Source organism: Saccopteryx bilineata, chromosome 2 (genome assembly GCF_036850765.1).
Source record: "Saccopteryx bilineata isolate mSacBil1 chromosome 2, mSacBil1_pri_phased_curated, whole genome shotgun sequence".
Taxonomy (NCBI): domain Eukaryota; kingdom Metazoa; phylum Chordata; class Mammalia; order Chiroptera; family Emballonuridae; genus Saccopteryx; species Saccopteryx bilineata.
Window position 1 is genome coordinate 247,156,611 of NC_089491.1, and position 27,801 is coordinate 247,184,411.

Genomic DNA, 27,801 nt, shown 5'->3' on the forward strand with positions numbered 1-27,801 from the left:
TTGCTGAGAAAGTAAATGGGACAATGGTTGTAAATGGGGCCTGTTTTAAAGTAAGTCCCCAACAAATATTTGCTGTTAGGATCATGGCAAAGGTGATAATGATGATGATGATGAACGTGACGATGATGATATTCTCAAAAGGGCCTCTGGAGACAACGCGTTAAGCCATTATGAACCGTAGAGATGTCTGGGGGCAGGCGCACCATCAGGCCTAGTCTGCCTCCATGCAGGGCTGAGGACCTCGGGCCTTTGCCAGGTGACCTGGGACACTCGCACAGCAGTGCTTCCCTGGTAATGACTGCCTGTCTCTGAAACCTCAGATAAGAATCCCCTTGGGCTTCTGTCCCTCACTTGGGAGCTCAGGGGAAATTGACACCTAGCTTGGAAACCAAACCTAGTCATTTCCCAGGGTCTCTTCCTCGTGTTACATGATTCACCTTTGGGGCCAGTGTATTAAATGACCTCCCCAGCTTCCCCAAATTCTCGTGTCCACTGCATTGTTGTTGCTGATCAGCCTCCAATCTTTATTCTCTGGCTTTTTTTCACATTGTCCACCCCCATCCGCCTTCCCCCCACTTTCTGTCCTCTGCGGAGGCCAGCCGGCCCTCCACACAGCAGCTCTCTACTGCTCTGCAAGTCACGTGGGCACACATCTTGTTTCACCTGTGACAGTCCCCACAGTGCCTCACATTCTCTGCTGTCACTTACTTAACTCTATAATTGTGTTACCTAACTCTGGGAAGCTTTGGGGGGGCTACAGTTGGAAGAGAAAATGCTACACAGCTTAAGGGGGTACTGAGTGTTCCTGGAAACCTTCTTTCTAAAGTAATTGCCTCCAGAGATTCCCTATATAGGGAGAAGGTTTATGGCATTCCCACAAGAATGTGGCTGGCGTTATCCATAAACAACAGAGAGGAAGGAGCTCTGGGTGCAGCAAGTTTGGCTTTCCGCGGGGGGACAACACGCATTAGTCTCTAGCTGAATGCCTGGCTGAGGGTCACATGGGCCACTGAGCCCATCAGGGACCCCCCCCCCCTCGGAAGCACTGTGTCCTGGGCTCTGTGTCCTGGGCTCGGCCCTTCCTTGATCTTGAGGGGGCAGGGACTATCTGCAGAAGCTACTGCCCTCCCTTCCCAGTGGCCCCCTCCTCTTTAATGCTCAGTATTCCTCCTGCTTTCTCCTGATTCTTGGCCCTGCTCCAGGCAGTGTGCAAGGATGCAGGGGTGAGCAAACACAGGCATGGTAATATATGGGTGCTCAGTTAATGGTAGTTAGTAATCATCTTTTTCCAATAAGCCATTACACCTATACCTGTCCATCCTCTTAAAAATTCCTCAGGCTGTCCACTTCCGTAAAGCCCCGCCTGGGAGTCAGGCCCTGTGGTGTGATCAGCCCCTCCTGTGAGTTCAGCCTCAGTTCCCAGCACTCCCTGTGGGCCCTTCGACCTTTCTAGTTCAGCTGCCTCTCAAATACACCTTGTCCTTTCCTACATGAGCCATTTCCTATGCCTGGAACATCCAACCAGCAACTCCACCTGCTCTTCAGGGTCCATTCAAAGAGGAGGTCAACTTTAAACAAGTGGAGAAGGAGCTCCCTATTAAGCATCTTCATAGTGATGACGAGTAGGCAATTAGGAGAAGAGTCTAGAGTTCAAGGTGTGGTTCACTCTGAATGGTGGCTGTTGAAATCCGACAGCACCACTAGTTTGTGGTGCTGTCTTGTCTTGTCTTTCCCTTCCCCCGTGTCAGCCCTGTCGTTAGGAATGGTATGGCTCTCAGGCTGGTTCTTAGGACTGTTTCTGTTGGGCAAAAGAAAGTACCAACAGTTTCTGGAAGCATTGCTGACAACCATAGAGAGCATCCATGGTTCTTCCCTTACCCCTTCTCCACTCCGAGCCAATAATAACCCCTCCACTGCTTCTGCACCCCTACTGTCCCGCCAGACAGAAAAGAGATTCCAGAAACCAGGCCCTGAGCTTCTCAGCAAGGGTGAGAAGTGATCTGAACAATAAGTCCTGTGAGCCTGACTGGGCAGTGGTGCAGTGAATAGAGTGTTGGACTGGAACACAGAGGACTCAGGTTCGAGACCCCGAGGTCACCAGCTTGAGCACAGGCTCATCTGGTTTGAGTAAGGCTCACCTGATTGAGCCTAAGGTCGCTGGCTTGAGCAAGGGGTCACTCAGTCTGCTGTAGCCCACCCCCACCCCCGGTCAAGGCACATATGAGAAATCAATCAATGAACAACTAAGGAGCCACAACAAAGAATTAATGTTTCTCATTTCTCTCCCTTCCTGTCTGCCTGTCCCTATCTGTCCCTCTCTCTGACTCTCTCTCTCTCTCTGCCACACACAAAAAAACCTAATAAGCTCTGTGAACTGAATAGCACCTAGTCTTTTTCTCATTTCTCATCAGTCTATGACGCACAATAAAAAATCATTACAAAGAGCAGTAGGGAGTTTTCTCAGGGGCTCTGCAGGTTTTCGAGGAGAGCTAGAGGTATTGTCATAAACCTGTGGCTGCTTTGCTTTTCCTGGGTGATGAACTATATTTGGTCTGCTTCAGAGAGATGTCCCACCTTGTTGACATGGCTTTTGGACCCACCAATAATAATGCCCCCCAAGTTCTTTTTCAAAGGCCGCCTTTGAGCCTCACAACAACTCAAGATCAGCATCAGCCAATTCAGAGGAGAATGAAGCAAAGTTACGTGGTGTTGAGTTCAGGAGAATGGTTATTTTTGAGGAAGAAGGGGTGCGCATTGAGCGCAAAGGGGGCATATTGTGGGGCAGGGACAAAGGGTCTTCAAGGTGCGGGTAATGACGTATTTCTTGACGTTGATGGTGATTACATGAGCATGTCCCCTTTGTGATAAAATTCATCAGGCTGAAACGATTATATATGGATATTTCAGTAAAAATGATTTTTAAAAAGTTAAGTGATTTGCCCAATAGAAGAGAGAACGATCACCTGCAGTCCTGACACTGAGCACTCCATTGACTCGAGGGGTTCAGAAAACCTAGAGGACACACAAGGGGCTGCAGGGGCCACATTAACTGTGCCATAGCTGGGTCATTTCACACAGGCAGGACACGAAAACTCAGCCCTGGAGAGTCTCCTGAGTGTAAACTCTGGTGGCATCTAATTCAAGAAGGGCTAGAAGGAACATCTGGATGTTGAAACTGAAGTTCCCTTTGCACCTGGCCAAGAAAAGTCCAGATCCTTCGTCTGGTCCAGACAGCTGAACAGACCGCGGAACTCCTGGGGAGTCAGCTCCCTGCTCACTGAAACAGCAGCAAAGCCCTGGGCGAAGCCCGACCTCCCTGCTGGGGGCTGCAATCACCCTCTGGTACTTGCCCGCTTCCACCTTAAATGGGTCTTAAAACCCAGAGAAGAATGAGAGGCATCTGTTTCAGGTTCAACAGAGATGTTCTCCCAGTACTTTGTGACAGAGCCGTCAGAGGGCTCTGGGTTTAAGCGTGTCCTTTGCTAGCTGTGTGACCATAAGCAAGTTACCGACCTCTCTGAACTTGTTTTCTCATGGGTGGAGTATGAATGGCAACAGTTCATGGGGCTGTGATAAGGATTAAGTGAGTTAATAGGCCTGATGCAGCGTCAAAATTCACTGCTCATTAATGTTTACTGCTGTTGCTATTATCATGCTGCTCCTGATTCTGGCAGTGTGCTTCTGCCCTCTGTCCATTCCTTGAATGTCCCTTCCCCGCGGCCCAGCCTGTGCTTTGGGCAGCACCATCCCGCCTGGTGAGTGTTCCAAAAGCTGAGCTCTTCTAGCTGAGCTCTTCTGCTCCTCCTCACTCCCAGCTGGCCAGACTGACACCCGATCATCCATTTGCTGTGCTTGCTGACTACACTATGCTGTTTTGATTTCCTGCCTGTGTTCCATTATTCACCAGTCCCCGGCAGCCAGCCAGGCCCCCAGGTCACCCTTCTTCTGTCATCCGGACATGGACGTCAGGTTCTGGGTGTCTGCTGGATTTGGATAAGAGATCCGTTCAGCAAGAGTCGACAGTGTCTTTCTGAGCAGTCCAAGTTCACTGAATGAACCAAATGCTGACATTGAAAGGGAGCTAGGTTTTTGTTTTGTGGCCCACATTGCAAATGTAGACATAGCTGGAGCAGGGGTTTGTCGTCCTGGAAAGGAGCGTATCTGAGGGCTGCAGAAGACGGGAAATCATTCCATGGGTCCTGGAAAGGCGAGGCGGAGCGAGCTCCCAGATGGCTGCTGCTGGAGCTGCCAACACCACCACTGGCACGGCCGGGCCAGGCCTGGCACGCGTGCTGACAAATGGGGTGATGTCAGTTGCTCCTGACAAGCTATAGGAAGGCGAGAAAAATCATCTGTGAATAAACCCCTGAAAGTGTATAACAATTATAGCCAGAAACTGAAACAGCGAGGCCAAGCCATGCAATAAGTAAGTTGAACGCCATAAGACCTTTTGGTGCAAATTCATTTTCGTGAGTGAGGGGCAGCCAGATGACAGAGAGAACTGTCATGTTTGGGTTCTTTGAAGCAGAGCTATTTCTTCCTGGGGAGGCCAGGGAAGAGCAGGGTCTGCCTGCCAGGGCGGGGCACGGAGCCACGCAGCAGAATCTGATGACCGAGGTATGTATGCAGGGCACCTCTGCACAGTAATTAAGAGAACACGTTGTGGACCCATCAACATTTGGAGCCTGATGCCGCCCCTTCTCAACCATGTGACCTTGGACAAGTTCACTTAACTTCAGAGCCTCAGTTTGCTGATCTACATATAATATGGGGTAATAATACTTTCTCTTGTAAGGTTCTTTAAAGATTAAATGAGATAATATTTGCAATGCAGTTTTTAGTACTGTATCTGGCACATAGTAAATGCTCAACAAATAGTGCCCATTGCTATCTCTAAAGTGATTTATAGGCCCTGGCCAGCTGGTTCAGTGGTAGAGCATCGGCCTGGTGTGTGCAAGTCCAGGGTTCGATTCTCAGACAGGGCACACAGGAGAAGCGTCCATCTGCTTCTCCACCCCTCCCCCTCTCCTTTCTCTATATCTCTCTCTTCCCCTCATGCAGCCAAGGCTCCACTGGAGCAAAGTTCGCCCAAGTGCTGAGGATGGCTCCATGACCTCCACCTCAGGTACTACAAGGCTCCAGTTGCAATGGAGCAATGCCCCAGACGGGCAGAACATCACCCCCTGGTTGGCATGCTGGGTGGATCCCGGTGGGGCAAATGTGGGAGTCTGTCTCTCTGCCTCCCTGCTTCTCACTCCAAAAAAATACAAAAAACGTGATCTATAGCCAAGACAGGCAAAATTTGGTCAGCATAGGGAGTCATAGCGGTTGTGCAGAGTACAGCAGAGTCTCAGGTAAGGTGACTCAGAGTCCAGATAGGTGATCTGGGTACCTGCTCCATGAGATTCAGGCTGCTTTCACCCCTCCCCACTACCAACATACTCAAGACAATAATGCCAGCAAGCACCATGGGAGAAGGTTTATTCCAAAGGCGGCCGAAGAATAAATGTGTGTGTGGGGGGCTAAGCAGTAAGGTCAACTAGCTGAAAGACTGAAGAGAGGTACAGCTGTGGCTTGGGAACAAATCAGAAGACTGGGGTGTCAGACATTTCCAACCCATGGGGACAGGGAAAAAGGGTGAAATTGCTTAAATTCTATCTCAAGACAACACTGGTATGGGATGTGGGGTGGCTGAGTACACAGTGAGCTGAGCTGAAGGCCCAGCTGTGGGTTGCTGGGGAAGGCGGAGCCCAGGAAGGGAAGGCAGGGTATGCAGAAAGCAGGTGCAGCCCCAGGGCTGCAGGAGAGGGGCAGCCCCAGAGAAAACATCACTTCATGCAGCCCCAACCTGCTAAATGCACCAGGACATCTGGGCCACTGGTGTGCTCTCTCTCATACCCATCAAAGGGATCGTCTGAAAACCTACAACTAATCTCAGCACCAGGCTCTTCTGTCCAGGATCTAAGTTCCTTGGGGTCATGGTCAGTAATTTTTTTACATGTGCCTTTACAGCATCCATCCATCCATCCATCCATCCATCCATCCATCCCATAGTTAGTACTTTTGTATGCTAGGACTGTTCTAGATGCTACCAGCATAGGAATAGACAAGACAGATATAGCTCCTAATCTAAGAATTTACATTGTCATGAAGGGAGATAAGCAATAGACAAACAGTCCCATGATAAGCAAAATGATTATAGGTGGTGATAATTTCATTGAAGACAATACAACAAAGAAATATGGTAGAGAGTGACTAGGAGAGATGGGGTCTCTTAGGGTGGCAAAGAAAAAATTCCTCTCAGAAGAGGTGACACCTGGCCTAGATGTAGATGATGAGAAGGAAATACTAGATGGGAGACTTGGGGAAACAGGTTTTTTTGTTTGTTTGTTTGTTTTTTTCTGAAGCTGGAAACAGGGAGAGACAGTCAGACAGACTCCCGCATGCGCCCGACCAGGATCCACCCGGCACGCTCTGCCCACCAGGGGGCGATGCTCTTCCCCTCCGGGGCATCGCTCTGCTGCGACCAGAGCCACTCTAGCGCCTGGGGCAGAGGCCAAGGAGCCATCCCCAGCGCCCGGGCCATCTTTGCTCCAATGGAGCCTTGGCTGCGGGAGGGGAAGAGAGAGACAGAGAGGAAGGAGGGGGGGTGGAGAAGCAAATGGGCGCCTCTCCTGTGTGCCCTGGCTGGGAATTGAACCCGGGTCCCCCGCACGCCAGGCTGACGCTCTACCGCTGAGCCAACCGGCCAGGGCCGGAAACAGGTTTTGACAGGAGGAAGAGCCAATGTCACAGCCACAGGCTGGAACCGAGTAGCTGTGTTGAAGAAACCAAGAGGAGGCCAGTAGGGGTACAGCAGAGAGCGGGTGGGGGGTGTCTTCCAAGAGATGGGAGACGCAAGGCCTTGTGAGCTCTGGATTAGTTCTTCAGATTGCAGGGACGTTGGCAAAACTGGGGCAGATGCCGGGTAGAGCATGCGGACCATGGTTATGCTCACTTCACAAGTGAGCAAACGGTATTCCAGGAAAATTCAGCTATTAATTTAATGTTCAGGGACCAACCCTGACTCCTAATTCAGGGTATATTTCTCTAAGCCCAAGAGGACAACAAACGGACTTGTCACCAGTGCCACCAACCTGCCACCTAACAGAGGTGCTTCCTTCTCCAGAGACCCCTCCCTCTGGATCACCTTCTGTTCCTTGTGTCCCCTTGCCCTGAGAGGGCGAGAAGAGATGGGGTTGGGGCAGCGCATCAGACCGCCGGCACTGTCCGTAACCTGTAGAATGCCGCTGGACCTCCCCACGGTGGGGGCACAGCTGGGCACGTGTGCTTCAGTTCCGCACTGATCAGTTAGGCTTCTGTACACTCTAGATAGGATGTGGCAAGGAGGAATGAAGCCAGGGAAGCCTGGGAGAGGGAAGGGCCTGACCTTCTCTCCACCTCAGAGTCCTGCCAGGCCTCAGACCCACGTCCTATCTGCCGTCTACAGCTACTCTTTGCCACATACTGCTTCTCGGGTCACGAGTTTACCAGAAACCTGTCACCAAGACCGAGACCAGGAGTGGCCCAGATCCCTTCCTTTCCCTCCCTGTCCTGCCCCTCCCCAGTTAAAAACCAAGCCCCATCCATGAAGTCAATGCCCATTTAATCCATTACTGCCACTCGAACCTTTATGCTGCTGCCGGCATCATTCAAGTTTTCATCATCCAACAGTCCCTGCGTTGGTCTGGCTGCTTCTGGTTCCTCCCCACTCCACCCACCCGTTAAATTGCATGGGCACCAGTGGCTCTCAAATTTAAACAGGCAGCAGAATCACCTGGAGGACCTGCTAAATGCACATTGCCAGGCCCCGCTCAGAGTGTCTGAGTCAGTAGATCCCGATGGGGCCTCAGAATGCACATTTCAAGATGAGTCTCAGGGGACGCTGCTGCTGTGGGTCTGAGGACCACCCTTTGGAAACTGTTTCTGACCTGGAGACTGTTTCTATACCAAAGATTGAATCATATTCCCTTGCTTAAGAACTCCAGCAACTCCCTACTCTCTCTAAAAGACAGCCCAAACTCATCACAATGACCTCCACAACCTGGCCTATAATTGCCGTTCCAGCACTGCCTCAAGCTGTGGACTTGCCTTCTGCCGCCTGTGACGGGGCCACACTGCACTCTGCATGTCCCTTAAACCGGCCATATATTCCAGACCCTGCCTTTGCCCACCCAGATCTCTCTGCCTGTAACTCTTTCTCCCTTGGGGCTTATCAAATTCATGCTTGTCCATCAAAGTTCAACTGAGAGGCATCGCACTGTATTAGAACGATTTTGATGTCAAACAAGCTCAGCTTTGAACTTCAGATCAATCACTGGTTAGTTGAATGACCCTAGGTCAGCCTCTCTGTTAGGCTGAAGTTAGCCTCAGCTTCCTCATTATAAAATGTGAATAACAACATTTATCTCGTTAGATTGTGGCTGGGGAAGACATAATGCATGATAAACACCTGGCAGGTAGTAGACACTCAACCAACAATAGTTATTAGCACCATTAGCTTTGCTGTAAAACCGTGCCTGCCTCCCTGGAGCTGAACTATTCCTTTTCTTCTCTGTATTCCCATAAACTTTTGCAAATGATTCTATTTTGCATATATTACATGTTATATTCTCATTATTTTTATACACTGGGCCTCATTCAAAGTGTCGTTGAGGCCATTATATGAATTGCAAAAATTGATCCTCTCAGCAGACTAAAGGCATCTTTGTAGGAAGGAAGTCTACAGGTGGATATACCCTCACACCAGACAGAGCTCGTGCTTGGTGAGTAGTGTGAAGACTAAGTTTAGGCCCCATCTGCCCTTGTCCAAGGTTCAATCTCACAACACTTGGAGGTTCTGTGTATATAAAACGTGAGCTCAGTGAGAGGAGAACTCTATTCGGTTTTGTTTTGTTTTATTTTTTTAGGTGAGAGGAGGGAAGATAGTGAGGCAGATTCCTGAATATGCCCCAACTAGGATCCACCTGGCTAACCTGTCTGGGACCGATGCTTGAGTACTGAGCAATTTTTAGCATCACTGACTACAGGAGGAGAAGAGGGAGAGAAGAGGAAGGGGACAGAGGGGAGAAGCAGATAGTTGCTTTTCCTGTGTGCCCTGACCTGGAATTGAACCCAGGATATCCACACACCAAGCCAACACTCTATCCACTAAGCCACTGGCCAAGGCAAGAACTGTATCAATCTGAAGCCGTACTCTATGTTGAATCAATGCATCCAGGGGCAGGCAATATGGGCCTCCTCACCTCAGCAGGGTGAGGAAGGTGCTGGCTTCAGGTTTAAGAGTAGGACCCTTGCTCCTGGGGATGAAGACTGAGGTTAGCTACATCAGAGACTTGAGCTTGGGGTACACTCAGAAGCTGAATTACTAAAAGTGGGTGGGAACGAGAATGGGTTTTGAGATACAAGACAGAGGTTAAGATCCTGCACGCTGAACTGGAGCTCTTGAAAGCACACCTGACCTCAGACTGGAGCCGGTACATGGCTGAGCCTGCAGGCTGTGCTTCACCTCTGCCGCGTGGGGTGGGCAATCAGGACCAGAATGTTCTTAGAAGATAATAAGATGCCACTTTTCATAGCTTTCCTTCCCACCCCTTCCCCACATCAACTCCCTACTGCCTGTCTCTTCTGCTTAAATTAAGACAAGTCTCTTAGAAGGGTTTCCGATGACTTACTCATTTCCTCTGCAGACCTCTCATTCCCCTTAGTCAGCTGGCACATGATGGGGAAGGTGGAAGTAAATCCCAGCCTTCTGACAGATCTCCCAGGCTGCTTCTATGTAGATGCCCACGGGGTTTGGAGATGTACCCAGTCTGAAGCTGTGGAGGTGGCTCTGAGCATCACTGAACTCTAGCCCCAGTCCCCCAGCCCCAGGTTCCCGCATCAGCGTCTTCAGTGGCAAAACACTGTGATGGGTTCTAAGGATGGGAGACAAAGCCCTGAGATCTTTTCCTGAGTCTGAGGCAGCCCTGTGGACCTCATGTTCTAGTAACCCCGGGGAGGGAACGGCTTTGAGAGGGCTACATGAGAAGAGGAAGGCTTGGCAGGTTCTCTCACTGAGTTGCTGGCTGGGGCCATGTCACTGTGGTGTCCCACCCTCTTGGCCAGCCTGGCTCACAGTGTCTGCTCCTCCTAATCCTTCTGTTGCTTTCCATCACTCACTGCTCTGAGTGCCTTTAGCCGCCAGCCCTGAGGCTCCCTGAGGCTGCTCAGATGTGAGGATATGCAGGACCTGTTGGGAACCAGGTGCACACAGGCTCTGCCAACTGCAGGCAAGGCTGCAGGCAGGGAGGGGGGGTCTCAGGGTCGCACCATTCACCAGACCGGCACACCTGACGTGGCCAATATGACAGTGCTGTCACTGTTGCCTTGGGATCTGACTTCTTTGAAGGTGGCCAGACCATCCTGCAGAGTGAACTCTGTTTCAGCCAATAAGGGATGGAACTCAGCAGGCCCAGTTCCCTCCACCCCACGATGGGCTGTGTGTGGGCACAGTGCATAGGGCCCCTCTGCTGTGCTTGGTGCAAAGCCCCGGCCGGCGCAGTGACCCGCTCCCCGAGATGGGCTCTCCCTCCCTGCCTGCCTCCTCCCCGCCCCTCACTTCTGTTGTCTTGGAATAGCCCTCCTTTAGTTAGCATATAAGGTCTTTTCTCTGTTTTTTAGGGATCTCAGCCTAAGACAACTGTCATACTTCCTGCTGTCACTCTGTATATAAGTGTGTGTGTGTGTGTGTGTGTGTATGTTATTTTAGATTCTTACAAAAATTCAGTGCTCCAGATGAACAGTGAAGTCTTGGGGAAGAGATAAAAAGAATAAAAGAAATTTCCTAAGAACACACAGGCAGTAAGTGGACTAACTGAAACTTTAGTGTAGGTCCATCTAAAATCAAGATTTTGGTTCTCTCAGACCCTGAGTACTGAAGTCAGACAGATCAGGACTTAAATGCTGGCTCTAAACACACTAGCTGTGTGACCTCTGACAGGTCGCTTAACCTCCCTGAGTCTATTTCCTCATCTGTGTCAGTGGTGGATTTAGGGGCAGTGAGTGACTCTGAAGTCTGTTCCAGTGGAAACATTCAGTAACCTCAAGGCTCTGTTGTCACAGCCTCTGAAATGTTCCCATGCAGCTTGGGGAAGGAGTCACACACGAGGGATCCAGGGCTTGGGCTTGTTGTAATCCTAGGAGAACATCCTGGCAGACATAGCAAAGCATCAAACCTGGGGGAGGTGGTGGGGCCCAATGTCACCTGCTCCTGCCCAGGGTCAATCGGACAGCCTCTGGCTGGAATGCTCTTCCTTTTCTCCAGAAGTCAGCTCAAAAATCATTTCGAGAGGAAAGCCTTCCTGCCCCGCCCACTTTCCCATCAAGACTGGACCCTACTCCCTCTCGATGCTCTCAGAGTCCCTTCTACTGTGTGTCCCGTGCACTTACCATAAACTAAAATTATACATTAATGTGATCACCCATTCGTATCTGTCTCTCACCAGGAAGATTCACAAAGGCAGTGGCCGTGTTTATTTTGTCCCCTGCTGGACCTCCAACATTTAGAATCATGGAGGGTGTTCAATAAACCTTTGTTAAATGGACCAGTTGAATTAATTACATAGCCAAGATTCAATGAGACCAAAGCAGCCTCATTCTGGCTTGAAAGCTGATCCAGGGTGAATGGTAAGATCCTTGTCTGATTGCCTGTCATTCATTATGTATCTGCATGTCCTTGAGTCCCAGACACCTCTTCTCTCCTTGCCAGCCCATGTCACAGAAAGGGGCTGTCTGCTGATGTCACCTACCGGTCACCAGACAGTTGAAGGGGGCTGAAGAAAATGACTCAAGGTGATTGAGCACATCAGTGAGGGGGAAGAAGGCCCACCCAGTGTGTCAGTTTTCTTGGCTTGCACCCCTGGGTTGCACACCACAGTGGGCTCTGAGCAGGAAGACTTTCAGGAGAGGTCTGAAACTGCAGAAAAAAATAGCACATTCTTCTCTGCTGAAGCACGTATTGTCAGCAGGGCAGGCTCGAGTCTCAGAAACAGCAGACGCCCCCCCTCCAACCCTGCAGAAGTCCTGACACCCTATCCCCGACCTGTAAGATGCTTCCAGGGCTCCACCCTTGGCCATCTGTACCTTCCTTTGACTGGTCAGCCCTCCACTGGCTCGCCTCTCGCTGGGAGCGACACCTCACTCCCCAATGAGCTCGCTCTGGGCTCCAGGACCATGGACAGTTCACAGTTGTCTGAACAGGCCTTGTTGTAAGTTACCCTGCTGGCTCATTGCAAATGCTGTCGCCACCACTGGACAGTCTCCTAAGCACTCTCCTCCTCCTGGCTCTTAAATTCCCTTTCCACGCTCCAGTCCGCACAGCACTTTCCACAATGCTTTGTGAAGGGTGGTTTATTTATTACCCCAAATAATACTTAAACCTCAAAGACTAGAATTTTAAATGTTTATCTTATATTCCAAGTTTGGTATGGGTAAAGGGTTAAAATCATATTAATTCAACAGATAAAGGGAAGGGAGTAAAGAAAGAGGGAAAGAAATCAGGGGAGGAGGGAGGGAAATAGGAAGTGAGGGAGGAGAAGAAGGAGGGATGCGACGGCCTGCATGTGTGTGTACCTTTCTTGGGGGCATCAAGGTCCAGCTGAGGTAGTGTGAGAAGAACGTGGGTGCTGGAGTGACAGATATGGGTTCAAATCCCAGCCTTGTCTCAGACTAACTTTGTGGGCTCAACAAGTCATTTAAACTCTCCAAGCTCCAGATGGCTCATTTTTAAAGTGGGGATAACAAGTAGCTGAAAGGTATGTTTAAAATGGATTAGAGATAACGTATGTAAAGCACGATGCATGTTGATGTTAGCTGGGACGCTGCAGGAGAGCTGCAGGGGCCCCTTCTGCTCCTGGAAAAGCACAGAGAGGGAAAGGGGATGGCTCACGATCGCCCTAAGAAGCCAGACCCGCGCTCTCCACACTGGGGGCACCCATCACTTATCCTGACCATAAAAAACTCAGTTATGAAAATATGGGCCGTGAATTAATAATGACTTAATTAAATTTTACAGATGTTAACAGTGTGTACCAAGAAAATGAGATTTCCCCCAGGAAGAGCCTCTAGATCCTTGCTCTAACCTAACAGATGACTGAGAGTCTGTGATGCTCACCTGAATTTTAATCCACATTCAATCTGAAAGTCTACAGCCTGTCCAAGTGCACCCTGGCCCTGGGTCTGTGAAAGCACATTAACGATGGCAGAAAATAATACAAGGAGTAACAGTAACAGTAACTGTGACCCACGCCTCGGACAGTTGTACCTTTTCCCTGGCTATTTACCCATGTCTCCCCAGACAGCACCTCTCCAATGCTAGTCACCTGGTGTTCACATGCTGTACTTTCTCAGGGCCTGCCTCAGCCCTGCCAGACGGTGCTAACGAGCAACAAAACCACCAGAGCAAACAAACCGCACCTGGATTATCCAAAATCAGAAGCCAAGCCCTCCAATTCATGTTAATGGGTCAGAGCCTCCCTTACCTGTGACAGGTGCTGGACTGACTGGGAAGCATGGTGTTAAATACTGACCAATGAATGATTAGCACCAGTGCCTGGCTCAGTGACAGCTCAGTAAAGATTTGTGCAACGAACAGACAAATAACTGAGAAACGCATGAATAAGTGACTGAATAAAAGGAAGGTTCATACGTAGACAGCACAACATTATGTCCTCCTGCCTCCCTCCCCAGCCCGCCCTCCTCCAAGTCTAGGTGAGTCACCTGCGCTTTCCTTACCCTGGTGATCAGCTCCCCGACCATTCCGGTCCAGGTGCCGTTGGCCTCGGGAACGCCGTACACACCGTCGCCCACCAGGCGGATCTTGTAGTTGAAGCGGAGGATCTCCGCCAGCTCCTTGAGCATGTCCACACAGAAGCCCTCGTAGCGGTCGTTGCCCTCCATCTCCTGGTGGTTCCCCTTCAGCATTAGGTATGGGTTTTCCTGCAGCAAAACTGGGCAGCTGTCATTCTCATCTTAGCCCTGCTGTCTTGGCCACATGGGGATGGGGGACCCGGGGCCCACAAGGTCGGGGAGACAGTGGAGTAGAAGTGGCTTAATGGGCGACTTTGAGGTAACAGTTAGCTCCCCTCTTCCTACTGCAAGGCACCTCTCATCCCAGGAGCAGATCAGGGTCCTACTGCACAGAGGATCAAGCTGAAGCCCCTCTACCTTGTTCAAGGTCATCATCTGGCCCCACCCCCATTCCGACCCTTCCTTGTTTCTCCCACACAGACCTCTCCCCGAGCACTTGGGGGATACAAGGGTGCTGACGACACAGCAGCCTAGGAAAGAACATGCACTAAATAACTGAGACCCTAGGTCGGGCTCGTCCGGCCAGGAGCAGTGGGAAGAGGCACGGGTCTCTCTGGTCAAATGTCCCCGGAAGTTTCCATGGAGCAGGTGGAATCTAAGCGGGGCTCTGGGAGACGAGAGAACCCTCACAGATGGGAGAGGGGTGGATGGAGGGCCTCGTGGGCAGTGGATAGGCATGATGATCAGGGGTCCCATCCTGAGTGAGATCGAGCACGGGCTCTTCAGGCGACAATGGAGCCTCCACTTGGTGGAGCGTGGGTTGTGTGGAGGGTGGGGTAGGGGAACAAGTTCAGGAGGATGAATTAGGGTTAGTATGGCCTTGGGTGCTGGGATGAGGTGACTACACATCACACATACATATAGTAGGGAAGCATGGACCATTTTAAAGACTTCAGGGTGCGAGGAAAGAATATTAAGTAGCAACAGACAGCATGTCTGGGGATGAGAACAGACCCTCCCCTGACCTGAGACACTGCATCCTAAGCACAGTTGGACTCAGGTTGGATTACAAAGAGCTGGAAGGACACAGACAGGGTCAGGCTTAGGTGTGGGGCACACAGGGTAGGGGTCCTCAGGCCCTCGGAGCTGCAGAGATGACGGAGAATGGTGTCATCACTGCCACGGGTGGTTTGGGAGAGAAAAGGATGTTGGAACATGAGGTGCTGGCAGGTTATCCAGGAAGGAACATCTGACAGAATCTTTAAAATGTGGAATTTAGGACGAGACTGGGGGCAGAGAGGGGGAGGCTTCCATACAGAGGTAATGGCTGATGGTCCACATATGGGAGGCCCTTGAGAGGGGAGAACCGAGGCAGGACAGAGAGGGGTAGAACGAGGCCCTTGGGGAGACCCTGATCTTAGGGAAAATGTGGAGCAGCCACAGAAGCAGACAGAGCAGAAGCATCCAGAAAACCTGGAAGTTGGGAAAATGATGTCCTGAAAGTCGAGAAGGAAACATCTCAAAAAGGCAGACATTCCCACAGAGACGAAACAGAGCTCTGAAAGGGCCCCAAAGTCATGCCAACTTTTCAGGAAAGCGTCAGTGGGGACAGCAGAGCTCTGCCTGGACTAGGGTATGAGCGAGTGGGACGTGCACGAGAGGGTGTGGAGCAGCATCCTCAGAGGGAGGAGGTAAAGGAAGGTGGGCAGACCACCTTCCCACCAACCACAACAAGTCACGTCTCTCCTGGAGCTTCAGCTCGACTCTGCAAACAGCAGCCTTGGAGGATGCCCACAGTCCACCAAGCCTGTGATTGGCGATTCCCTAAATTGGTGGGCAGCTGAAAGGGCAGTGGGGTGTCCATAAGGCGGTGGTAATCGCATCTTAGGACAGGAGGGACCAGAGTATATTTGCAGGTAGAAAGGGAGGAATCCTTCAAAAAGATGAGACCAGAGAAGAAGGGGAGATGTGCTAGTTGCTGCAGCAAGGCCACAGGGTCTGGTGGGAGGGGGCAGGTCAAGGTGGACGTGGGGCTGGGAAGTGGGCGTGGAGGGGAAGAGGGGAGCCTGTATGTGGGTACAGAGAAGTGAGGGGGCCACCCCAGCCCTGAGTCAGGTGGGAGGCAGCGAGTGGACTGAAGTCTTGGTTCGGGGAAAGGTTTGGGAGAAGTGCTTACAGGGCGGTAAGCAGTGAGGGGAACGAAGCCCAGGGGCTGCTGAGGCTCAGGGGAGTCAGGGAGCTGCCTGCAGGGAGCAGGGACTGCTGAGGCTCAGGGGAGTCAGGGGGCTGTCTGCAGGGAGCAGGGACTGCTGAGGCTCAGGGGAGTCAGGGGGCTGTCTGCAGGGAGCTGGGACTGCTGAAGCTCAGGGGAGTCAGGGGGCTGTCTGCAGGGAGCTGGGACTGCTGAAGCTCAGGGGAGTCAGGGGGCTGCCTGCAGGGAGCAGGGACTGCTGAGGCTCAGGGGAGTCAGGGGGCTGCCTGCAGGGAGCAGGGACTGCTGAGGCTCAGGGGAGTCAGGGGGCTGCCTGCAGGGAGCAGGGACTGCTGAGGCTCAGGGGAGTCAGGGGGCTGCCTGCAGGGAGCAGGGACTGCTGAGGCTCAGGGGAGTCAGGGGGCTGCCTGCAGGGAGCAGGGACTGCTGAGGCTCAGGGGAGTCAGAGGGCTGCCTGCAGGGAGCAGGGACTGCTGTGGCTCAGGGGAGTCAGGGGGCTGCCTGCCTGGAGCAGGGACTGCTGAGGCTCAGGGGAGTCAGGGGGCTGTCTGCCTGGAGCAGGGACTGCTGAGGCTCAGGGGAGTCGGGGGGCTGCCTGCAGGAAGCAGGGACTGCTGAGGCTCAGGGGAGTCAGGGAGCTGTCTGCAGGGAGCAGGGACTGCTGAGGTTCAGGGGAGTTGGGGGGCTGCCTGCAGGGAGCAGGGACTGCTGAGGCTCAGGGGAGTCAGGGAGCTGTCTGCAGGGAGCAGGGACTGCTGAGGCTCAGGGGAGTTGGGGGGCTGCCTGCAGGGAGCAGGGACTGCTGAGGCTCAGGGGAGTCAGGGAGCTGTCTGCAGGGAGCAGGGACTGCTGAGGCTCAGGGGAGTCAGGGGGCTGCCCACAGGGAGCAAGGACTGCAGGGGCGACTGGTCCTGAACACAGACACAAGTGAGATGGCGGAGCACTATGACGGTTTTAGCCATAAAGAGAAAGAGAAGAATGTGCCGAAAGGATGCTTTACTGAGCTCGAGCTGAATGGGACACAGGGGTTGTTGGGAGGGATGAGGCACCAGACAGACCTGAGGTCATGAAGGGAGAAGGGAGCACAGGGAAAGCATGCCCAAGTGGGAGAGGGGAGAGGAGAAGGTTGTGCATCAGAGAGAGGAAGCTCAAAGTTAAAGATTAAGATTCATGATTGAGTCCACGGTTTTGTCAATGACACGGGGCCAGCCTCCTGGCCTTGCACACATGCTGTCCTCAGCTCAAGGGCTTCTCTCTGCCCCAATTGCTCTCCCTCTGCCTCTTCCGTATACCCCAACTTCCCAGGGTCGCACCTCTGCCTCTGATGCCAAGTCACTTCTAAGGAGCCCTGCACTCACCGCCAGGGCCCCACATAACAGTCCTCCAGTGTCCCTGTCTGTGCCCGCCTGATGCCAGAGTTAAGCTCTCATGGACCGTGTGAGTGAATAGCACTGCCATGGCCTTCCGGACGGGGCTTGGCTGGGTTTCTCCATCCCTGGCACAGTATCTTTTGTTATCCAGGGACTGCCACAAAATTATTCTCCCCAATTACACTCTCTTCTCAAGTTAATTTAAAATTCACTGACATATTGAAAGTAAATATACAAAAGGCCAATCTTGGAGGAAGGAAATGTGTGGGAAAGACACAAAATGTCAGAAAGAGTGGGGCTCACGGGCACGCTGGGACGTGAAGGTCAAGTGCTGGTGTGGAGCAGGCGCCCCGCCCACCCTGGCGGGGCTGTTGGGAGAATGAAAAGCGTTCATGCAAGCGAAACGTCTAACTCGGGTGTGATGTAGGCATGGGAGCTGTGGCTAATCCCTGTGTGTTTGCTGGTATTAGCCAGCAAATGATTCACATGTCCCAAGTGTACCCTGACAAGAGTGGAAGTCAACAGGGACATGTGCTGGGTTTTCACGGATAAATCATCCAGGATTACCTTTTGCCAAGAATAAACTATAAATGGTCACCAGGGACTGCATTCAGGTAATCATTCTTGTTAAGAGTTATTGACTTGTGTCAACCATCTTAGACACACATGCACTAATAAAGATTTTGTTTCAATGTACTTACCATGTTATGAAATGTCACCCGATACAAAAGTGTCCTGACTTCACCCCTTACGAACATACATGTGCATATGTGAGTAGCCATGCATGCATGTGTGTGCATGCATTCATACACACACATGTCAGATAGTCTTTTCCAGTCTAGAGACACAACCCTCTGGCTCAGTGTCACGGTGGGTCTGTTTCAGAGCTCCGAGCACGGTGCAATTCTGGACCCTGAGAGGCAGGAAGTTTCCATCTTCCTCCCAAACACTCCTTGGCTTTTAGGGACATCTCCTATCTTGTAACAAAAAATTCCCTCATTCAAATTCTAATCATGGAGCTTCTTCTTTGTGTCAGAACCCTCTATCTTTGAGGAAGTCTTGTTCTAGAAGGAGAGATGGAGCTGTAAACAACCCCCAATAGGAGAACTTCCACACAGATGTGTGTACACAGTGCTAGACCAGAATCAGGTGAGGGAAGGCTGCGCAGGCAGAGTTTTGAAAGATGAACAGGCATATCCAGCTGGAAAGAGGAATTAGGGGGAAAGGTACTCCAGGCAGCGGGAACAGCCTGTGCAGAGGCAGGGAACAGCATGATAGAGTGAGGAAATGTTGGACAGTTCCGCTAGACCCTAAGGGACTGGAGAGGAAGCAGGAACAGCAGGCTGGCCTAATTACAAAGGGTTTCTATCCCAAGTTTGGGGGCGGTGGGCCCTGGGCAGCACTAAAGAATTGTAAGTAAGAAAATGATGGGACAATTCTGATTTCGGAATGGACATGCTGACAAGATTCCAGAGGACAAAGAGAGGTGGATTTAATGGCGGGTGCACCAGGCCCCTTAAACTTGGTGTCATTAGAAAAAAGTGTAAAGTTGGGGTTTTGTGGGCCCATAATCCGCCTCTGGGGACAGACTGAGCAAGTGAGAAGGGAGGTTATGAGGAGTCAATGCTGTAGCTCAGGGGAGAGTCTGGTGGGTGTAAGTCAGAGCACGGACTTGGAGGACAGCTAGCAGGAGACAGAGTCGAGAAGCACATCAGAGGTAGAGGAGTCAGGGGGGGTGCTACCCTCCCCTGGGGCCAGGGTTGCAGCTCACTCTTGCGCAGCTCAGCCCGGCTCTCCAGATCTCAGTGGGACTGCTGACACCCCCACCCTTTAAACACATCTAAGCTCTTCACATTGGTTCAGATCAGCTACAGCTGGGACTGGATGGAGTAACTGGGACTGGAACTGTTCTCTGTGCCCTCTGCTCCCACTGTCCTCCCTACCCAGAATAACCCTTCCCAGATAGCCACTTGGCTCTCGCGTCACCCCTGTCAGGTCTCTGCCCAGGTCTCCCCTCCTCAGCGAGGCTCTGACCACCTGGGTGTTTATACCGCTTGTCCTCTCAGTCCCCCAACTCCCTTTCCCAGGTTCCGAATATTCCTGAGCACCTAGGACACTGCCCAGCAAACCATAGTGCCCGTGAATATCCGTTCAATGAATGAATGAAAATAGTCAGTGTCCCCTCTCCTACCAAGTAAAGGGAAAGCTGCCGAGCCTGGCATTCGTGTGCTTCAGCACTACGGACCCCACCCACTTCTCGGGCCTCACAGCTCCCCCCCTCTACCAGTGCTTATTCCTGGGGAAAACCTGCACTTGTCAGCATCTCCCGACACTCTCCTTGTCCCCATTCTCCCTCTCCATCCCTCCCTGTCCTCTGGAGCTCACCCCCCATGTCCCTCCTTCTCTGAGGGCTCCACCGACCTCCCCAATGGGGTGGAACCCCTCTCTCTTTCATTCCCCAGGCGCTAGGTGTGCACCTCCTTCCTGGCTTTTCTCCCACTTGTTTATGATACATCAGTATTTCCGGTCCAGCATCTGGGCCCCGGGAGTTCATGAAGGTAATGATGGAGGTCCCTGAGCTCTTTCTATAATCTCAAAAAGCCTAAAAGAGACAGGCGCATTTGCAGACCTTGCACATTTAGCAATGATAATAAGCCTGAGCAGATTAACTAATATATCAAGTCCCTGCTTTGGGCTGGAATTATATCAAGTGTAGCAACACTGGTTATCTGTTGCTGCTAAGATGCCGAACCTGGCAGGGAAACATGCTTTTGATTAGTTAAAGGGGTGGGCAGGGGAGAGGAACAAAATAATTATTGCTTAATACACACAGATAGTGAAAACAGGAGGTATTCGGGGCGGAGTAGGGGGAGAAAAAGAATACCTTGGCTGTGAATGAACCTGGCTGATACCATCTACTCAATTATCATCTCTTTGACAGCAGAGACCGAGTCTTACTCATCTCTGCGTCTCTGGGTGAGCACAATGGCTGGCATGTAGGGAGAAGGGCTTGCCAATTATTGAAGAAAACGGAATCAGATAGAAAAGGCAGTCCCTGGACCTAACAATCGAGAATTCTTTCTTCACCAGCTGAAAATGAAGAAATAGGCCATGAAAATTCACTGAAATTTGGGTGTCCACTGCAGGGAGGGAGGCATTTTGTACACCACAGGCGCCAAGCACGGCAGGCCGTTATGAAAGAGAAGGGGGCCATCCTGGTGGACTTCTCCCACCTGTGTCACAAGGTCCCCTTCCCTCGGCCATGCACAGCTTCCCCAACAGCCTGGAAGAGGCTTCCACAAATGGTGGTGTCCGTCCACCCCATCTCTCTTCCCCAGCTGCTTTGGAGCTCATCAAATACCATTTCCATATGAAGCGGCAACTTGAGTTTAATTACACTGCCTTGTCAGTTGGTCCTGGTGCTGTGATTAGAGCTCCCATTCTCCGTCCACTGGGAAGCAAGCCTATGAGTAGCCTGGAGTTGGTGGAGGCACCCTGGGGCGGGGGGTGGGTGGGGACGGGGACGGGGCTGCAGCTGGGAGGCCTGGGGGGCACCCTGCTTACCAGGATGGTGGTGACGACCAGGGTGGTGTTGAAGAGACTGTTGGATATGTTGGAGGCGTAGAGGCGGCTGTCCATGCTGAGGCCGTCCGCCACATGCCACTGGCCAATCTGAGGAGACCAAGGAGAAAGGACCGGGAAGAAATGGGGAAAGGAGGAGGCTGGGGAGCGGGGTTGCTGAGCTTCCGCGGGTCTGCAGGGGTGGAAGGAGCTGCGAGGCCAGTCCTTGGGCTGCATGTAAGCCCTAGAAGCAGGGAGAGATATGACCCACGGAGCAATAGGGGCTGAATGGGGTGCTGTAACGTGGGGTGGGGTGGGGGTGGTCAGAGAAGGGTGAGACCTGTGAATGCACAGGAAGAAAGGGATCAAGATAGGAGAGGCGGAAGAAGAAAATGAAAAAATAAATCAGGAATGCAATGGAGCTCAGGGAGGTTCTCTCACGTGAGGGAACGGAACATGTGGACTCACATTGCACTGAGGCAGGAATGAGCTACAAAGCCCCTTTGCTTCACCTGATCATCTAAGTAAGAAGCAGAACAGTGTACTGCAGAGAACCGGCATATACGAGGCCTTTAATAAATGCTCTCTGAATGGGTCCATGAATGGGTGAAGCTGAAGAGGGAAGACTCGTGCTCTCGTCCTGGTTGGTTCGCTCGCTAGCTGTGAGAACTTAGGCAAGCTACTTAAATCTCTCCGAGTCTCAGTCTCTGTCTGTAAACACAGATGGCAATGTTTGCCCTGTCTTCCTGTCAGAGCCACCTGAGATCATGGATGCGCCACCTTGACGTCATGCCATCCAGCCAGATCAGGATCATGGATCTCAACTGTGTCACCTCAGAAAAGTTACTGAACATCTTTGAGTTAATGAGAGAAACATCACTGGGTGGAAGTGAGAACGTATACTATTTAACCAGACACTCAACAAATGCTATTTTCTTTTCCCTTCCCCATTGTCTTAACTTCAAAGGAAGAGAAACCCACAATTTCTTCTCCGCTCTAGAAAGTCACCGAGACCTAAACTCAACAGCATTAGGTGTTTAGATGGTGTGTTTTCCCAGCGGAACACCTTTTATGAGCGTGTAGTGTATGTGTGTGACCAATATATTTCTACTAGCTGGAGCCCCTGGCCAATCATTTCTGCCAGTGAGTGTTGGGGAGGGGCAACCAGGAGAGACAGTCGACAGCTGACTGGAAACCCAATGAAAACGCACGCATCTGACCACCACGCATCTGACCACTAACAGCCACTTTCCTGGAAAATCGTGCACGTTCCATGGATGCCACGTGGCAGTAGTCACCAGAGCTGGGCTCTGAGCTCCTCTTGTGAAAGCTTCAACATCAGTAAAGACATGTCTCACCCTTGGTCCCCCATCTCCAAGGAGTCATTGGATTAGGGATCAGAAACCATCTCCCTGACGTCACAGTCTAGAGCAGGGGTCTCAAACTCGCGGCTCGTGGGCCGCATGCGGCCTGCCGAACAATTTTGTGCGGCCCGCAGACTAATTCACGAAGTTCAAAAATATTTTGGATAAAATTAAGTAAGCCTGTGGATTAGTCTGCGGGCCGCACAAAATTGTTCGACAGGCCGCGAGTTTGAGACCCCTGGTCTAGAGCTTGGAGAGCAGAGGGACAAACTAGGACCACCCTGAACCATCAGTTGGGACCTCTTGCAGGCCTCCAGGTTTAGGTGGGAACATGATGGTCTCTAGAGCTGACACTTTCACCTACCAAAGGGGAGATGGCCACAAGTCCTTTGCCAGCCTCTGCAAGGATGCCACCTGGAGAAAGGTGAGCAGCTTTCCCCACCCCTGCAAGGTTGACTGGCCCTATACACACCCATGTTCACTTTTACTTTATAAGTGGTGTCTCTTGTCTATCTGCACAGGAAGTCCCAATTTCTACAAAGGAAGTCCCAATTTTAAAAGAAACTGACACCATAACTAAAAGAGCCCCACTCAACTCTCCTGAGGTCACCTTGCCCGACGAGTGAGAAGTTTGAGCTTTAACTCCTGTGTTCTTGGTCCCAGGTGACTTCCTGAGGAAGCCCTCATGGCCATCCCATCCAGCTCCTCCGATGTTCTACGGCACCTGTTTACATATCTATCTCTGCATCAGCCTGAGTGGGCCATATTTAGGCTTGCACCCGGCACCTTGATCAGGAATTGGTACCCAGAAGCAGAAGAAAGCAATCATTTCATGCAAGCAGGATGCTGCTGTCGGTGCACAGGGACAAAAAGCAGGCGAGCCCTGCTCCGGCCCTCTGGAGTGCCTGCTGTCCCTAACAGGAACCAGTCAGGCCAGGTCACTGCCAGCTTTCCCCATCACCTCTTCTTCTGCAGGGGATGAGGGATGAGCTGCTCGATTTTCAAGTGAAAGGAGAAAGGATAACAATAGTTACTGTACACCTGTCGTGCTAGATGTGTCTGAGTTCAAATCATCTCTGAATTCTCCCTCCAACCCTGTAGAAACTTCTATTTTATTCCTGAGAAAGCTGAGGCCAGAGAGGTTTAATAGCTTGTCTAATGTCACCTAGTAGGTAGGTATAGCACAGGCATGAACCCAGAGTTGTCTGACTCCTAACTTCAAGGTCTTCCCTGTCTCTGTTGCTTTCTCGTGGGTGAGACTTGGACATGCTCCTCCACCTAAACAGGCCGGCTAACTAGGGAAAGGTCCGCAGGAGCCTCCGCCATCCAGCAAGGAACCTGGACACAGAGCTTTTTTCTGCTGGGCTTTGACACTCAGTCAGGTGAAATGATTGTCCTCTAGAGGCTCGGACTCCCTGTCTTCACAATGGCCAGAACTGGCTCCTGATGGCCCCCTAAGGTAAAAAGGGCCAGATCTGGACAGAAGGGCAGAAAAAGCAATTGGGCTGGATGTCAGCCTTCAGATGTCTGGGACAGGACTGAACTTCTTGGGGCCCCATGTATCATTCTAAATGCACCTTTCACAGGGACAGGGCTGGTAGGACCTTAGATCTCCCCAAGCCCTCCTCCACTGTTCTCAGGGGACCCAGTCCTCACTAACTGTCTGCTCTGGCCCCGGACCAGCTGGTCTCACCTGATCACAACACAGGTACCCACAGAAAACCCACAGATATCCAGGAACTAAACGATGAACCTGGAACCAGATCTGACAGCCTGAGCAATTCACCCCACCCTCACCACCTTTGAGAACACAGCAAGAGACTAATTATTCCCTAAGCTCCAACCAGAAAATGAATATCCCACCCACCCTTCCATTAGCCCCCCAGAAATTAATAAACTCATCAGATCCAACAAAGCGTCATGGCAACTATCACTCGTTCCATCTCATTGTTGAAAAGCAGTGAGGAGAAAGTGATAAACAGAGCCAGGCGCCCTGGGGCATAAGCTAAATGCCCCGCCCACTGGGCACCTACCGGGCTATGCACATGCCAGGGGTGGGCAGGAAATACAGCTGTTATCACCAACAGTATGTGGCTCTGCCTCTAGCCAAATTCCTTTGCCCCACCCCGCTCACACCTACACCCAAAACCTCCTGAAGAAACAGCTGTATAATAAGCCTCCTCCACATGTCCACACATGTGGGCTTGACTATGTGCCAAGTAATGTCTTTCCTTGGCCCTGCCGCTGTACTCCCAGTCTCCCAACTTCTCTGCCTTTCTACCAGTTGTACCAGGGGCCGCAGAGGTTGCAGTCAAGGGAGGAGAGGGTATGGATTTGGATACCAGCGCTGACAGACTATACAGCACTTGAATGCAGATAAGAAAAAGGCTGACGTGACCGTAGGAGTGCCCATCTGAGCATGCCGAGTTCAGGCTAGATCTCAGCCTCTACTTGCCTCGGAACATTGTACAATTTGCACCATGAATGTGATGGCCCCAGAGTTGGAGGACCTGGGTTTCTCTGCTTGAGAGCTGTTTGACTTTGGGTAAGTTCCTTAATCCCTCTGAGCTTCAGTTTCCCTCATCTATAGAATAGGGGAGTTCAAATAGCCATTATTACCTCATAGGGTTCTTAAGGAGATTAAATGAGATGGTGTACATGTAAAGTACTATGTAAACATTCGTTAATCTAATTTTCAATGCCATTGTCTGGGACAGAAGGTGGGATCTCTTCTGTGCCCACAGAGAGCTTTGCATTGTAGACTTTAGTGTATTAGCCGGATTAGACCCGTGTCTCAAAGTTTGGTTCTTGGACCAGCTGTATCAATGTTAGCCATACAAATTCTCAGGTCCCTTTCCAGACTGACTAAATCATCACCTCTAGGAGTAGGACCCAGCTACATGTGTGATAACAAGCATTCTAGATGATTCTGACACAGGATAGATTAGAGCACAGCAGGAAGAGCAGCTCAGACAACACAACGTGCTGAAAAGGAAAGGCAAGGGTGTAGGGATGAACGGTGATTTGGTGCCTGCCAGGGTAAGCTCGAAAAATGTTCAAAAAGTAGCTCTCCATTGGAAAAAAAAAACGCCTGATCTTTAGTGTTTGCCAATTGCTGTGGTGTAAACACTTCCCCCAGGGCTGGTTTCAAGCGACTGATCTGATGTCATTGAACAAAGTTTGAGAAGAGAAGTGAACGTATAACGGGCTCTCGCTACCTGGGCAAGCTGGCTCCGGCACACCACCGACACCACGTGAGCTCACCCAGGCTCTGTGCTGGAGGCTAGAGGTTTCTGCATACAAATTTCATTGCTTCTCCACTTTGTGAGGACAGTGAGGTCCACATAAGTTAATAATTCACCCTAGTAATAGAGCTGGCAAGTGGACAATAAAGGATTCAAAACAAGGCCAATGTGCTGCTTAATTGGGATCACAGTATTTAAAACAAATGCATACTGCTTCTAATGCTCTCAGAAAAAACAATCTGATGATAGGAGTGCTTAGTCAAATGGGAAAATTTAGGTAAATATAACTGATATGGAATATATTTGCACATAGAAAGTAGCATCTATCCAACATACCTAAAGGAAATAGACTCCATATAAATTAATAATAATCTTGCTCTTTTTAGCACTAAAATTTTGGGGATTTTAATTATTTATTTTAAAGCATTATTTCAAAAAATCCTGTGCAGGGAAATGATCATTTCCATTGTCCCCTTAAACACAGTAAGCACTTTAACGCCCAGCGCATCACTATGAAGTCAGTTACTATACCGTGCCGGGATATATGTAACACGGACCGTGGGTTACTGAAGTGTGGAGCAGCCCATTTGCCTTCACTTCTGGGCTTTCCTAAGTTAATTTGCCTACTTTTCATAGTGCCTCCTCACTGTGAACTGTCTCTGCTTACTGCTATCAAGATAGCTGTCTCTAATGGCTCCTGCCCTGCCAGCAGCGGTGTTGAAGGCTCTGGGTCAGCAACCAAGGTACCAAACTTGAAAAAATTGCTGTAAGAAAAACACAGGTAAGACCTGGTGAGACCTAGGGCTCCAGTGAATGAATCCATGGCATGCTGACGGGCTACCTGCAGTCATTTGGAAAGGCAACTACTGTACAACTGAATGAGTGTCAGAGGCCTACCTGCATGCCATCTGCCGTGTGACCCTGGGTATTCTCCAGCTGTATCTGTGCCTGAGCCACACCTACATGTGCAGGAGCAACCAGCTCCTTCCTGCCAGGGTCTCTGTGCATGCCATTCCCTCTGGAACTGTCCTTGCTGCATGACAGCTCCCCCCCCCCATGCCCCCAACCAGCCTTTTTTCAGCTAATTCACAAATTGGCCTGTTTCCAGACATAAAATTTTCTTAGAACACAGTCACGCCTGTTCATTTACATACTGGCTGTGACCGTGTTCGTCCTCAACAGTAGAGTTGCAAAATCTAAATATTTACTATCTGGACCTTATAGAAGTTTTCCAAAGCCGTTGGTTAATGCTTCAGGCCTCAGATTACAGATCACTCTGTCCAGGAAGCCTTTCCTTCATCTCCCACAGTCCAACTTCTCCCCTCCTTCGTCTCCCACAGTCCAACTTCTCCCCTCCTTTGTCTCCCACACTCAAACTTCTCCCTGAAGCGTGGCCTTTGCCTTCAGAACACTTAACGCAAGCTCACATTCGTCAATGACACTACTACTCGCTCCAGCCTTGCTTACTGTGCTGCCGAGGAAGAGCCCTCCGCTGCGGCCGGAGACTGCTGGTCCTGCCCAGGGCAGCCCACACACCTCTCTCTCATCCGCCCTAGAATCATCCACGGTTGTCATTTTTGCCACCTTGTTCTCCCTCCCCCAGGTAGTTGACAAGGATTTCATCTTCAAAGCCCTGAGGTATTTCCTCATATCCTTGCCCGCACCTGTGGGTGTGCACACGGCTCAGTAACATTTCATGTGTTATTGCACATGGCCCTGCCAGGGTCCAACTCCTTCTCTAGAGGCTGACCTAACTCCAAGGCTAGGTAAGTCCTTCTGCTGCGGAGTCAGAGTTTGCAAACACTTATCGATCCCCTTTGCATGCTGGGCACTCAGCCATGGGGCTTACTTGTGTGAGTTTCCCTGACTCTGCAAATAACCCTGTTATTATTCCCAACTGAGACATGCAGGCACTTCAGACAAGTTTTTGTTGATTTAATCAACAAATGAATGAAATTCAGACTCAGAGATGTTAAGCGACTTGCTGAGGACCACAGTTAATAGGGGGCTAAAGCTGGATTTGAACTTAAGTTCTATTTACAACACCATCAAGTTGAGTTTAGTGCAGGTGAAGGCTATCCCAGCCTGAGCCTTCCCACATACCTCTCTAAACACAGTAAACTTGTTTATTGGATTATATAGCTCTGAAGGGAGTCAGCCTAAAAGAGTGGTCGTGGCCAAGGTCCAGGGTGGTTCCTTAGGGGCTTAGAACAAGGGGAATG

The 27,801-nt window shown here is 51.0% G+C and overlaps 1 protein-coding gene across 1 annotated transcript in view; it reads right to left on the reverse strand.

The window, feature by feature from the left end:
* Positions 1–27,801, reverse strand: part of GRIK4 (glutamate ionotropic receptor kainate type subunit 4) — a 379,418-nt gene that overhangs the window by 50,316 nt on the left and 301,301 nt on the right. The window contains exons 11-12 of the mRNA XM_066259819.1: positions 20,974–21,081; positions 13,813–14,016 (exon numbers count right to left, since the gene is read on the reverse strand). Coding sequence (XP_066115916.1) covers positions 13,813–14,016; positions 20,974–21,081 — 312 coding nt within the window. The remainder of the gene's footprint in view (positions 1–13,812; positions 14,017–20,973; positions 21,082–27,801) is intronic.